General features: G+C 38.9%; 1 protein-coding gene across 3 annotated transcripts in view; it reads right to left on the bottom strand.

Annotated features, from left to right (window-relative positions):
* Positions 1–13,757, bottom strand: part of CHD7 (chromodomain helicase DNA binding protein 7) — a 274,681-nt gene that overhangs the window by 83,135 nt on the left and 177,789 nt on the right. For all 3 annotated transcript variants that reach the window (XM_075549703.1, XM_075549705.1, XM_075549704.1), the window contains exons 4-6: positions 12,149–12,290; positions 6,518–6,655; positions 4,396–4,461 (exon numbers count right to left, since the gene is read on the bottom strand). In XM_075549703.1, coding sequence (XP_075405818.1) covers positions 4,396–4,461; positions 6,518–6,655; positions 12,149–12,290 — 346 coding nt within the window. The remainder of the gene's footprint in view (positions 1–4,395; positions 4,462–6,517; positions 6,656–12,148; positions 12,291–13,757) is intronic.

Genomic DNA, 13,757 nt, shown 5'->3' with positions numbered 1-13,757 from the left:
CACTCCCTCAATGCATGAATACTTTCTTTTATTAAATTGGAACTCTATGATGCTCACTCTCCCGACATAACGGCTGGAGCCAAAATGGGTGAACAAGTAAATGTGGTGAAGAAAGCTGATGGTGCCCGGCTATCAAAAGAGATAGTGACTGGGGTCTTAAAGGCTTGAAGATAAACAAGCGGCCATCTAGCTCAGAAGCAACAAAGTCCACATGGAAGAACACACCAGCCTGTGTGATCGAGTGGTCCCAAAGGGATCAGTTACCAGGCATCAAAGAACAAAAAATCATATCATTGACTGCACACCTCCATGATAGGATCGCTGAAGACAAATGGGTGCATAAGCAAATGTGGTGAAGAAAGCTGATGGTGCCCGGCTATCAAAAGAGATAGTGTCTGGGGTCTTAAAGGCTTGAAGGTGAACAAGCGGCCATCTAGCTCAGAAGCAAATAAGCCCACATGGAAGAAGCACACCGGCCAGTGCGATCACGAGGTGCCCAAGGGACCAGATATAAGGCATCATGCAAAAAAAAAAAAGATATAAGTGTGTGTATGTATGTGTATATATGTGTATATGTATATATGTATATATATATATATATCATATTAAATGAAGGGGGAAGTGCAGAGTGGAGACCCAAGGCCCAAGTGTCGACCAATGGAGATCCCCTCATAGAGGGGTTTAGGAGAGGAGATGGGTTAATTAGGGTGTGAGGTAGTATCGATGAAGAACACAGCTTTCCCCCGGATCCTGGATGCTTCCTCCCCCCAACTACCAATGATCCGAATTCTACCTTGCAGGGCTGGATAGGACAGAGGCTGTACACTGGTGCATATGAGGGTTGGAGGTACAGGGAATCCAGGGTGGATGATACCTTCAGGACCAAGGGTGTGAGGGACGATGCTGGGAGAGTGGAGGGTGAGTGGGTTGGAAAGGGGGGACTGATTACAAGGATCCACATGTGACCTCTTCCCTGGGAGAGGGACAGCAGAGAAGGGGGGAAGGGAGACTCCGGATAGGGCAAGATATGACAAAACAACGATGTATAAATTACCAAGGGCATATGAGGGAGGGGGGAATGGGGAGGGAGGGGGAAAAAAAAGAGGACCTGATGCAAGGGGCTTAAGTGGAGAGCAAATGCCTTGAGAATGATTGGGGCAGGGAATGTATGGATGTGCTTTATACAATTGATGTATGTATATGTATGGATTGTGGTAAGAGTTGTATGAGTCCCTAATAAAATGTAAAAGAAGAAAAGAGAAAAAAATGATTAGGGCAAAGACTGTACAGATGTGCTTTATACAATTGATGTATGTATATGTATGAACTGTGAAAAGAATTGTATGAGCCCCAATAAATTGTTAAAATAAAAAAATAAAAAATAAATAAAATAAAATACACCAATAATAATAATAAAAAAGAAATAGTCAACATTGCACCATTTCAGGAGGCAGCAAATGAGCAAGAATCAATGGTGGTGCTGAAGAAAGAAGTTCGAGATACCCTGAAAGGATTAGCCAACAACAAGGCTTCAGGAATTGACAGAATATCAAATGAAATGTTTCAACAGGCTGATGAAGCACTGGGATCATATTATGGCGGGAAAGCTGAAAGGCAGCTCCTTGGCCAACTGACTGGAACAGACCCCTCTTTGTACCCATTCCAAAGAAAAGTCAGTCAACAGAATGCGCAACTTATACAACAATAGTATTCCTATTAAAGACAAGAAAAATTTTGCTGCAGATTCTCCAACAATGGTTGCAGCAATACATCGACAAGGAGTTGCCCGAGGTTTGAATGTGGAACAGGGGTTATCCACTGCTTTTGTCAGATGGGTCTTGGCTGAAAGAATCGAATACCAGAGTGGTTTACGTGTGTTTTACTGACGATACCAATGCATTCAGCTGTGTGGCTCATAACAAACTACAGGCAACAATGAGAAGAACGGAAATTCCAGAACACTTTATTGTGCTCATGTGGCTCTTGTACATGTATCAAGAGACAGTTGTGTGAACAGAATGAGGGAAAACGGCATAGTTTAAAATTAGGAAAAAAAGGTGTGTGATAGTGTTGTAGCTTCTCATACTTATTCGATCTGTGTGCTGAGAAAATAATCAGAGAAGCTGGATTATATGAAGAAGCATGTGGCATCCGGATTAGAGGAAGGCTTATTAACAACCTGCAATTTGCAGATGACACATGTTGCTTGCTGATAGTGAGGTGCACTTCCACCATTTGCTGATGAAGATCAAGGATTGTAGCTGTCAGTATGGATTACAACTCAATGTCATATGGATTACAATTTAACGTAAAGAAGACCCAAATCATCACAACTGGACCAATAGTTAATATCATTATAAATGAGGAAAAGATTGAAGCTGTCAAGGATTTGGTGTTGCTTGGATCCACTGTCAATGCTCGTGGAAGCAGCCATCAAGAGATCAAAAGATGAGTTGCACAAGGTAAATCTGCTGCACAAGACCTCTTTAGAATATTGAAAAACAAGAATGTCACTTTGAGGACTATGGTGCACCTCACCCTAGTGCATGTGAAAGTTGGAAATTGAATAAGGAAGTTTGAAGAATCAATACACTTGAATTGTGATGTTGGCGGAGAATATTGAAAATACTGCCAAAAGGACAAACTAATCTATCTTGGAAGAAGTATGGCCAGATTGCTCCTTAGAGGCAAGTTTGGTGCGACGTTATCTTGTGCACGTTGAGGATGTTGAAAGGGCAGACCAGTTCCTGGAGAAGGACATCGTGTTTACTGAAGTAGAGGAGCAGTGAAGAGGAAGGCCCTCATGAACTGACACTATGACCGCGGCAATGTGCTCAAGCATCGGAATAACTATGAGCATGGTCTAAACCATGCAGTGTTTCCTTTTGTGGTGCACAGGGTCACTGTGGGTTGGAACCAAGTAGACGGCACCTAACAACAACAACAACAACAACAACATAATTTGACCTTTCAAACCTGGTATATATGTGCCGAAGCACATTCAGAAGAACGAAACTTAATATATCCCATTCACACTACATGCTATTTCCTCAAACAAGTCAGTTTAAGTGAGTAAAGGGAATATATTTTCAAGCAGGATAAAGATTTAAACTTTACCAGATCTACAATTCACATAAGGTTATTTTCATTGCTATGTTATAACTGCAATTTTGCTACTGTTATGAATGGGGCGACTCCTGTGAAAGGGTCGATCGACCCCCCCAAATGGGTCACGACTCACAGGTTGAGAACTGCTACTCTAGACTCATACTCCATTTGAAAATATCTTGGATTATTGTCATATATACTAGAGGTATACATTCTGAGTTTTAAAAAAAAACAAACACCTAGACCTTGCATCGCACCCTACAAAAGCAGAGAGGACTGCATCCAATGTAAATGGACGTCGGCTGGGAGTGTAGTACAAGTGCAAAGGATCTCCGTGTAGTTAGTAGTAGGACAGGGAACAGCAAGCCTTCCTATGTGAAAAGTACTGGGATTTCACTTAGGTTTCCATTCTCCATCTTGCTCACTAGCAATTTACACTTTGTCTAAGTTTTACTAATCAAACAAACTTCTTTTACATGTCAAAAGAATGAAGCTGTTTTGTAAGAAAATAAAAAACTGTTGGTTTGGTCTTAATTCCAGCTGAAGACACGCATATGTGGAACTGATCGCTTTCTGAGAGAGATTACTAAAGCATATCCTGCAGCCAGGATGTTCATGGGATTCCTTACACTAAGAGAAGCATTTTTTTTCTTTCAAACCAAGCAAAAAGGAAATGGTTAGGATCATGGGGTAAGTCTTCACCAGTAAAATAAAACTAGAAAGTAAAATGCTTTTCTGAAGAGTCTGAGTCTTTCAATGCCAAAGTTACCAGGCTAGTGACAGGTACCTAAAGAGCTCACCGTTCGAGACTACTACAACATTTGAATTTAAGTCACTCTACTGAAGAATTACACTGTATCAGCATTAAAGGTATTAATGAATATGCCGATTGATATTACAAAAAGTATGAGAAAATACTTTTTTTACTAAAAAGATAAACATAACTTACATCCTACCGGGGGGGGGGGGGGGGGAATAAAAAACTTTCTAAGAGGAATGAGGCCAATTCATGTTTATGATTTTTTATGAGTAGCATTGGGGGGAGATGCAGGCCTATATCAAACACTAAATGCCTAACACATTTCTTTGGATATCTTTTCATTTCTGAATTACTCCAAATGGTATAACTAAAGTACTGACCAAACTATTTTAAGTTTATTTGGGGGTGAACATCCCAAAGTTGTATATTAAGCAAATAAATCTGACAAGAGTAGATATAACTTTTATTTTGCAATAGTAGACTTTCAAAAGAAAATTGTAAAGCAAAGAATAATTTAAGAATCTTACCTGTTTTTTTACTGAACGACTACTCATGATTTTTTCTACCACTGGACCTTCTGCATCAACAGATTCCTAAAAAAAAATAAAAGTAGACTGAATCAATCCAAAATGAAAAACAAATCATTGTAAGTTACAACGACAAGAGATTACAACCTCTTGTGCCTGCCTCCAAAATTACCTGTGAGAACAACGAAAAGAGCACTTCAAAAGACAAGATCTGTACTTATGATTCTATGATTATTATTAATGATCTAATAATTTAACTACAAGGACTAACACGGGTACCTAAAGCCACAGAGTATTTAGAACCTTCAACTGCCCTGTTTGACAGCAGTCAGAAACAAAATATTCCTTCCTAAACACCCACAGGTTACATATACTCATTCTGTTATTGTAGGCAGCTTTTACCTACGCAGGTCACATAAAACCCTACATAACAACTTAAAATATAACAAATGAGTAAACATAACACTAAACTGCATTTAACATACTCCCCAATAAGTTACCAGTTTGCTATCTAAGTGGTAAGAATGGTAACAAAACGCTAACCAGTGTTAAGAAAAGCATTATTTCATAAAGTAGTAAATAACAGACAGGGCTCTTTATAATAATCAATGCTGCGTTATTACCCATGTTTTACTAAAACTATTTTATCAATCATTTACATTGCACAGAGAATAAAGTATGTCCTGCTGGGTACTACAAGGCATTAATTTCATAAAGAGGTTCTTACGGTGCCTAACAGCAGGAGACAAGCTTGAGTGGTTTATTAAAGTCCCAGAAGCTACAGCACTGAATTCCCAGAGATAAATCTGGTTGCCTTACATCCCAGATCTGACTTTGCTCAACACAGACCATTAATTCTATCAGAGGCATGCATCAAAAGTAACTCCAGTGAACGGGGCTTTTAAAGGGACACCCAAACCACTATTTCCCAACACACTTAAGTCAACGGAGATGGAGTCATTTCAAATGGTCCTTCTAGTCAGAACTCTTTATGTGATGTATTGTAATTCTCTCTTCCTATGGTTGTTATAATCTCTGCCATAGTAGGTGAGGAATGGGGTGGGATTAGGACCTGGCTTTCGTTGAGGGTGTGAACCAAATAATAGCCTTTGTTTCCTTGGAAGCATCTTTAGATTCTACTGAGGATGTGATTTAAGACACCATCCTTTATTTTTGCTTCGAGGTATGGTTAGCTAAAAACAAATAATACTTCCATCAAAGTCATTCCTTGTTCTATAAGAACCATCTGTAATAGAGATAAATACCAGGATTATTTGGAAAAGCATGCCAAGATCTATCTGTCTGATGTGGTGGAGGCCACTAAGACCAGAGAAATACCAGGGACATCGAGAATTAAATCACAGGGGCTCTGAGGAGCAATGCTGAGACTATGGGGTACCTTCACCTTATCTGGACCTAGACAATGGAATTGTGGGACAGAACAACAGGTGGGTTGGCTTCCTGGCCCACAAAGGCAAAGGCCAAGGAACCACAAGGCTTAAAGACTGTGGACCAGAGAGAGACTTGGCTGCTGGCTGAGGAGATATGCTACTGTGGAACAATGACTGTATCCTTACTGTTTGTTGAGTCTGGATTGTAGCAACTTACTATCTTCCCTAATTAAACAAACACACTGCCATGGAGTCAATTCCCACGCATAGTGGCCCTAAAGGACAGGGTAGAACTGTCCTTGCGAATTTCTGAGACTATCTTCTTACAGGAGTATAAGCCCACCTTTCTCCTTCGGAGAGCATGGTGGCTGCAAACCGCCAACCTTGTAGGTCCGCAGACCAATGGGTCGCCACTACACTACCGGGGCTCCTTACCAAACTCCCTTGATGGTGAGTATTGTCTGTGAGTTGTGTGTGGTCATTGCAAAGAACTATCGAACCCAGCAAGAAATAAGAGTGCGCTGGGAGGAACAACCGGTGTCAGAATAAGTAACAAGGATGGAGCAAGAAGGACGTCTGAAGAGGCCGTCCAGGCGCTATGCACCAGCATTAGATCAAGTTTCCCTTGTTCAAAGTCTAATCCTTCTGCTTAAGTTCTCCGCTTCAAGCTGCAAAATGTCCAGCTCATTTTAAAAGTGCACACACGTTTGCACCCACACCTGATCACTCACTTGCTGCTCTGACTGTGAGGTGTTTGAAGGGGAGTCTCTTCCAGCAGCATCTGCATCATCTGCCTCCTCGTCTGAAATCTTGTATTCCAAGTCTTCAGTGTATCGTTTCCTCTTCACCTGCCTGCTGGAACGCCTCTTCTAAAACGAAACCCCAACAGTGTGCATGTTAAATAGCAGCCCAGGACAGTATTTAAAAACTCGCAGAATAGTAAATGATACCTTAAAAAACTTAATCTTAAGGAGAACCTTGCAGTTTCAAACCCGTAAGTCGCATTAAATGACCATAGTGGCAACAAATAAAATGGAAATGGGCAGAGATGTAGAGTTAAAAGCCGAATCACAGCTATGTCTCCGCCACTTCTCGTTACAGGGCCTTCAAGTGGAAAATGGAAATAAGAAGCCTCATTCTTAATGCAGCCATTGTGATGACTAAACAGGAAGACCGAATTAAAGCTGTGTGGCAGGTATATAGGAATTCACTATGCTATTCCCCACATTTGTTTTTTATGCATTTCCCACAATAAAAAATACAAAAATGAAAGCACTAGAAGCGGATCTGTAATTTATAAATTTCTGTGCAAATGTTGATGCAACACCATCCAAGGCACCCAAAGTGTTTGCAGAAGGCCACTTAAATTGCATTGTTAGCTTGGTGCTAACAAAAGGATTCTGAACGTTTTTAAAGAGTTGGGAATTTGTATGGTGAATCCATAGTGAATGAATATCCAAATCAGCTTTTAATTTACTATTCCACATGTCCTAAAACGTAAAAGATGGATGAGTCAATGTTAGTAAGATTATTGCAAAATGGGACGCTCACACTCCTGTGTCAAACTATAAACAGGTAAAATGTTTACAGAAAATGAAGTTGTACATGGATTTTGAAAGCACTCCAAACATTTGACCCAGCAACTGTTTTTCTTGCACACCATGAGAAGGTAATAGTCTCATAAAACATGTCTTAGAAATACCACTAAATTGTTAAGTGAAAAATAAAAAACATGTAGTAAGATGCAGCTTCTGATTCTGTCTAAGATAAATTAAGAAACATACTTATGTGTGCATCAACAGAAACTTGCTAAGACCAAGAAAATGCATGTCTTATTCATTTTTCTATTTCCTAATGAAAGAATATTTTATAAAATATATGTTTATATTTTCCATAACAGCAACAGGAAAAACCCATGCATGACCGGGGATGGGGGGAACCTCCCCTAAACAGGCCCCCAACTAATTCTAGAGGGAATGGAGGGTGGAGTGTAACAATTTATGGTCAATATAATTCATTTTGTTTGAAATCTTTGACAAAGAATTCATTTTGTAAGTAAATTAAAAATAGGAGACAATAGCTTTTTCATTAATGTGTACGCAATAGCATCTAACTTAAAAATGATATCTACATGTTTTAAAAGTTGCCAACAGATGCAAGAATATGACAATTTATATACTGGGTCCACAAAGCATAGAAGAAATAGAACGGAAAAATTGAGGGAAGTTAACATTTATACAAACTTCCTAAGAATCATGAAATGAAATCTATTCATGAACTTACTGGCACACATACTTTCCAGGAGGGGCCGAGAAGTGAAAGCGGTAACACGTGCCCTGAAGAAGTGGCAGGTACAGTACTTTCAGGGCTTGGCATTTGACAAAGAGCAACGTGGTTTGAATTATGCGTGTCCACTTACACGTGGGTTTGCTGTTGTTGTCTTCTTTAGCGGCCCTAACCCTGCTCTGCAGGAGCAGTTCATGCCTACAGCTAATTCTGTATTACAGGAAAAAGATATTCCTTGCAGCTCTTGCAGTATGACAAACCTTGGAAAACACCACGCGATCCACATGAAGTGCCAGTAGTGTTTCCCAAGAAGTAGAGACAAGTCATGACGTTACAAGAACAAGCTGAATTGCGAGAGATGTACTCTAGACGGAGATCTAGAGCTGGGTTTGCTAAATGGCTCCAAATTTACCTTCTTAAACAATAAAGAAAAGGAAGTTCTTGAAGCTGTCAAACGCAAGGCTTCATGTGGCTCCAAGATATAATACATAAAGAAGCAGAACAAACTGTCATCAAGTCAGTTCTGATGGGACGAAGTACAACAGTCCTTTTGAATTTCCGAGGCTGTGAATGTTTACAGGAGCAGAAACCCTCCTTTTTCTCCTGCCACGTGGGTGGCTGGAGGATACAAATTGCTAACACTGACGTTATCACACCAGCATGTAATCTTCTGCACCAGCAGGGCGCCATATAAAACATGTAATATTCAATATACGTGTTGATCGTCCACTACTATTATCGGTAAGGCATCTGGTCAACATACTATAAACCGTAAAATGTTGGGGGTTAAAAGTTACATTTTTTAATTGTTCAGGGTATCATTTTCCCTAAGCGCCAAGTTGTTCATAAGTCAACAATACTTTTTATTTAAGTCTAGGCCCTCCCGGCGTTCAACAGGGATTTGCAGTGGCTTACAACATAAAAAGTCCATCAAGTGGACAGCTAGATATCGTCAACTCCTGGCCCTACAGTCATAGGATTTTCACAGCCACAGACTGTTATTCTGCCTCTAAACTCTGAGTAACGTTTTAGTCTCATCCCTCTGCAAGGAAGAGGGAGTAGCCACATTCGCCAATATTACCATTCTGACCCTCCTTTCCACTGCAAAGGCTTCAGTGCTGCCCAGAGCAATCACAAAGCGGGGCAGTAAAGAAGCCCTCTGGTACCTTTTTCCCTGTCACTGAACGCAGCCTGACTACACGGATCCTAGAGCTGAGTATCTGGACTCAAATAAGTGGTTTTGTGGACCTCAGGTTCCTGCCTTTAGAATAGAGTTCATGAGTGTAAACTACCTGGTGAGATACTGTGAAATTCACCCGAGAGTGTTCATTTAAAGTATTTAAAGTAAGATATGGCACCTATGAAAGGCAAATGTGGAGAACGAAAACCCCCATACACTAGGTACTCCCTCTCCAACCAAAGGCTGCAGAAAGCAAAGGAACTATGAGGCCCAGCACAGCTCACAAGCTCCCACTGAACTAGCGTTGTTTGCTCTTGGGTTCACTTTCATGTCCCTTCCCCTAAATCCTTTAACAACAACATGGAAATTTTGTGAAATCTAGCAAAACATCTTTATTTGGTGTAACAATGTAACTACATTGAAATGAATTGATGCATATGTTCATCATTTTGTTACTGTAACTAGTAATAAACCTATCACGTGTCAACAAGTTTCCACACCCGGAGCCCCACTTACTGTCACTGTGTGCTACTAGCTGGTACAACTAAACATCTTTGGATAAGGTCTCAGACAAATCGACTTCACTCTAAATCTTGCTCTGATAATGAAGAAACAACTTTTCTTTCTAATTGAGAGAAAGAAAATCATGTATTGGTGGATATAACTTTCATGAGCTAAAGTTCCTCATCATATCAACTTTGAGAAATAACTGTGTTATGGTCAGGATTTACCTGTACATCTGTAGTGGTGTTGTTATTCTGTGCTGTGAATAAAGTCCCTAGCATAAACAGCATAGTGGAACTGCCCTAAATGGTTTCCTAGTGATGGGGTTAAGTAGTAAAACACACAAGGTCACTTAATAAAAACTAAATACCACCCAAAATACAATCGAAACTCAATTTCCAAAATATTTAAATGTAACATGACTTCTTTTTCCTTATAATCATTGATATTATGTTCTATTTCACACACCAGGATTTCTTTGGAAATTTCTCAAGAAGAGTTACTTCTTTTTAAATATAGGTGATTTTATTGCTTCATATGTTTCTAATGTAATATGTTGAGCTATTTTTAACCTCAAAGATTTTGTGGATCAAAATGAAGCATAAAGATTTGTATTTTAGTCACAACTTAAAACTCCCTAACCAACATAAATGACCTTGGAGATTTTATTCTTTTTAATTAAACTTCACTAGAAAAGTTATGAAATTATAGTTAAGAGCAGTGTAAGGGAGAGAAGATTTAAGTTTGTTTTCATGAGTTCACTATTTGGTAATCTGTGAGACGACTTTAAATTGAACATATATGGCACCCACTAGAGTATAAACAAATTCTTCTATCCTTGTGTTATAGGAAGCATAACAAACAACCAGCTGGCGTGATCACTTCCTGCCTCACAGATACCAAGAAAGCACTGCCTGCAGTATCAGGGCGGGGGGAGTGGGGGGGTGAGGGGCGCACATCTGACAGTGAGCACATCGTAATAAGGACGCGGTGAGGTTCACGTGAAATGATCTGCCTTCTTCACCTGAACTGTAAAAAGGGGAAACAAAATGCTACTATTTCATTATGGATATCAGAATCTGACCTCATAAAAATTAAAAAGAAAAAAAAAAGAAGTAATACATGGGAAAAAGTAACAGGATTTTCTTGACTGGCATGAATCCATTTTCTTAAAGTTGTACAAATATTACTGTCCTGAAAGTCCTAGCTGAAGGAGATCCTGCATAAAAAGTTCAAAATCAGTAAAATACTTTAGCAGTAATTGAAAATAAATAACTACTTACATTCTCAATATATTTTTACCAATGAGTAAAATTTTAAAAAAATAACAAGATTGATCCAAGCAACCAGAAGTATCACTGTGTGAAGGTGTACAAACTAACCACATTTGCTCATACCCTCTATGTCCTTTTGGGCCCTCTTAGTTTGGGTCATTCTGTAAAGTAACAAATAATAAGAATTCTACTAAATGCACACACATATGTGCACCCAACACACCTGAAAATCTTTAGACCAGGGCTCCATACACACACACACTTTGTTTCTAACGCTTAAGTGAATTGGCAAGGGTGTAGATGGAAACTATTGCGTGTGCACTGAATTATAAGAACATCTCATCAAGCTTCTACAAGGCCAGCTGTTTTTCCAACAGGACTCTTGAGGAACTGCTGCAAGACAGCTCAGGTGCCATCCACATGGCTACATCCCCATTCATCCCGGCAGACCACACTGGCACACCTCCAGGGAAACTAACCAGGAAATAATTTTTAACTGTCACATACAAGGATTCCTCTCTGTCCAATCAGGGAGAGCAATGCACTTGACACACAAAAATCAAAATTCCTAATGTTGATTTCAAGGGCAGTACTGCAACTGATTTGCATAAAGTTTTCCTAAAATCGACTAGAAAATTTTGATGCGTTGCCATCCAGAAAGACACTGATTTGTTCACAGAAAGCCGAGCTTTACATGGATATGATTCAATTCTGACCATCCAATGTAAGAAATCTTAAAACAAGCTAGAAGCTACACTTTCATTACAATGTTTGGTAAAATAAAGAAACTGACAAGAAACAACATAAAGCAAAATAAAAAATGAGAAGAAGCTTTAAAGTACGAGTGTATTAACTAAGACAACGCTATCAATTGTAAATCCAAAGCACACGTGTACACAAATAAACAAACTCTCTCTTCTTATGGAGATAATCTACTGGGCAGGAGTTTAATTTTGCATTTGTCCTGCTGCTCTCATCCCCTATGGATATAATGTTCCAACAACAGACAGCTTAAAAGCATGTCTATAACAAAAACAGGGGCGGCCTACTGTATTTCTCATGTCTAAAGTTACTCACACTAAACAATCAAGGACTGGGTCTCAGAACAATGGTATTACCTGCACACCTGGGTCATCATCTTCTTCAGGAGGAGGCGATGGTGGGGGTGTTTTTTCTAAATCTGAATTTTCAGAACCTTCCGCCTTCCCCTTGTTGACCTTTTTCTTCAAAGCGCTGGCTTCTGAATCAGGTTTCTTGTTACTAAAATTCAAAGTGGATCACTTAGTGTTCAGTTTTTATGTGGTATTACACCAGCCCATTCCTTATACTTCCCACATCCATATACATAATCAATAACAATTTACAAATCGATGCATTTCAGCCATTTAAAGATCAGTGGAATTCCCAATTAAATTTTGATGGCAATACCCTCTCCTAGTGACCTTCAGCAAATATCTGACCTAATTAAGAAGAAATTGTAAAAACTCCTAAAACACGGTACATGTTTTTCTGAACAATATGAAATCCCTGCCCCCACACTAACACATATGAAAAACAAGAGTTTCACTATCAAATTCTTAAAGTGCAGAACACTTAAAAAATTTCAAGGAAAACTAGAATAGTCTTCTCTCTGTATCTTATGTGGATAGTTTTACAGTCTTGTACTGATATTAAGTCCTTTTGGGACTAGTATTATGAGGTGCCCACTTTAATAACAAGCAGCTAGATCTTTATACAACTTAGATGCTTTCCAAATACAAAATATATCACAATTTTTGTTCTACAGCATTTTATTTCATGGACTGTCCCCACCCCCCAAACCCACCCCCCAGAGTGTTCTTAATTAAAAATAAGCTATCTCTTTGCGTACTAGGCATTTTGGGTATAGTCAACATTAGACTTATTTTCAAAGGCTAATTTAAAGGGGAAAAATGTAGCTACACAACCACAATAATTAAAGCATGTGCCCTATCATATGTTTTTGTCAAGTGTTAATAGACTGAATGTAGTTTAAAAACAAAAAACCTTTTCAGTTTACCATAACCTTTAGAACCTGACATGTATGTATAGTGTCATCACCTCAATTTCTATAAAGTGGCTCCAATATTTTCTAAAATAAATTATCATTTGTTATCCCACAATTAGTATAATCTAACGTCAATATAATTTTCTATTTCTAGAGAACCTAAAATCCTAATGAATTTTGAAAACAAAAGACGCTATTTCAGAAACCTTTAAAAAGTTTAAACGGTAGCATATGCATCCTGGAAGAGTGCACGGAGAGCAAGCATTACGCAGACTCTTTTTCAATGTCAGGCACGTTAAAAGGCCAGAGCACTGACACTGTTTTTCGATTGCTTGTTTTTCTTAAGTAAAACATGTACTATTAAAAAGGCCAAAAGAATTTTTAATAGAATCGAGTTATCTGTCACATCTAAAACCTATCTTTTTAATTAGTAAAAGTTTGTAGTTTCAAGCTAGTGATTTTTAAAGAATACTCAGTTTGTTTTTATTTTGTCTTCTCACTATCTTAGCACAGTAAATAGTCATATAAGGAAAGAAAACCATTCAAGATCATAGAAATCAGCAGTTAGATATAAGGAGTTCTTTTTATTTGGTGGGGGGGTAGTGGTTAGAAGGGAGGCTGTGTTCTAAAACTTCGAGTTCTCAAAAGAACCACAGAGAGCATAATATTTTTCAAATTAAAAAAAAATCCATACAATTCCT

This window comes from Tenrec ecaudatus, chromosome 5, assembly GCF_050624435.1.
Source record: "Tenrec ecaudatus isolate mTenEca1 chromosome 5, mTenEca1.hap1, whole genome shotgun sequence".
NCBI lineage: Eukaryota > Metazoa > Chordata > Mammalia > Afrosoricida > Tenrecidae > Tenrec > Tenrec ecaudatus.
Note: the sequence above shows the minus strand (reverse complement) of the source record. Positions and strands in the feature narration are given on the sequence as shown.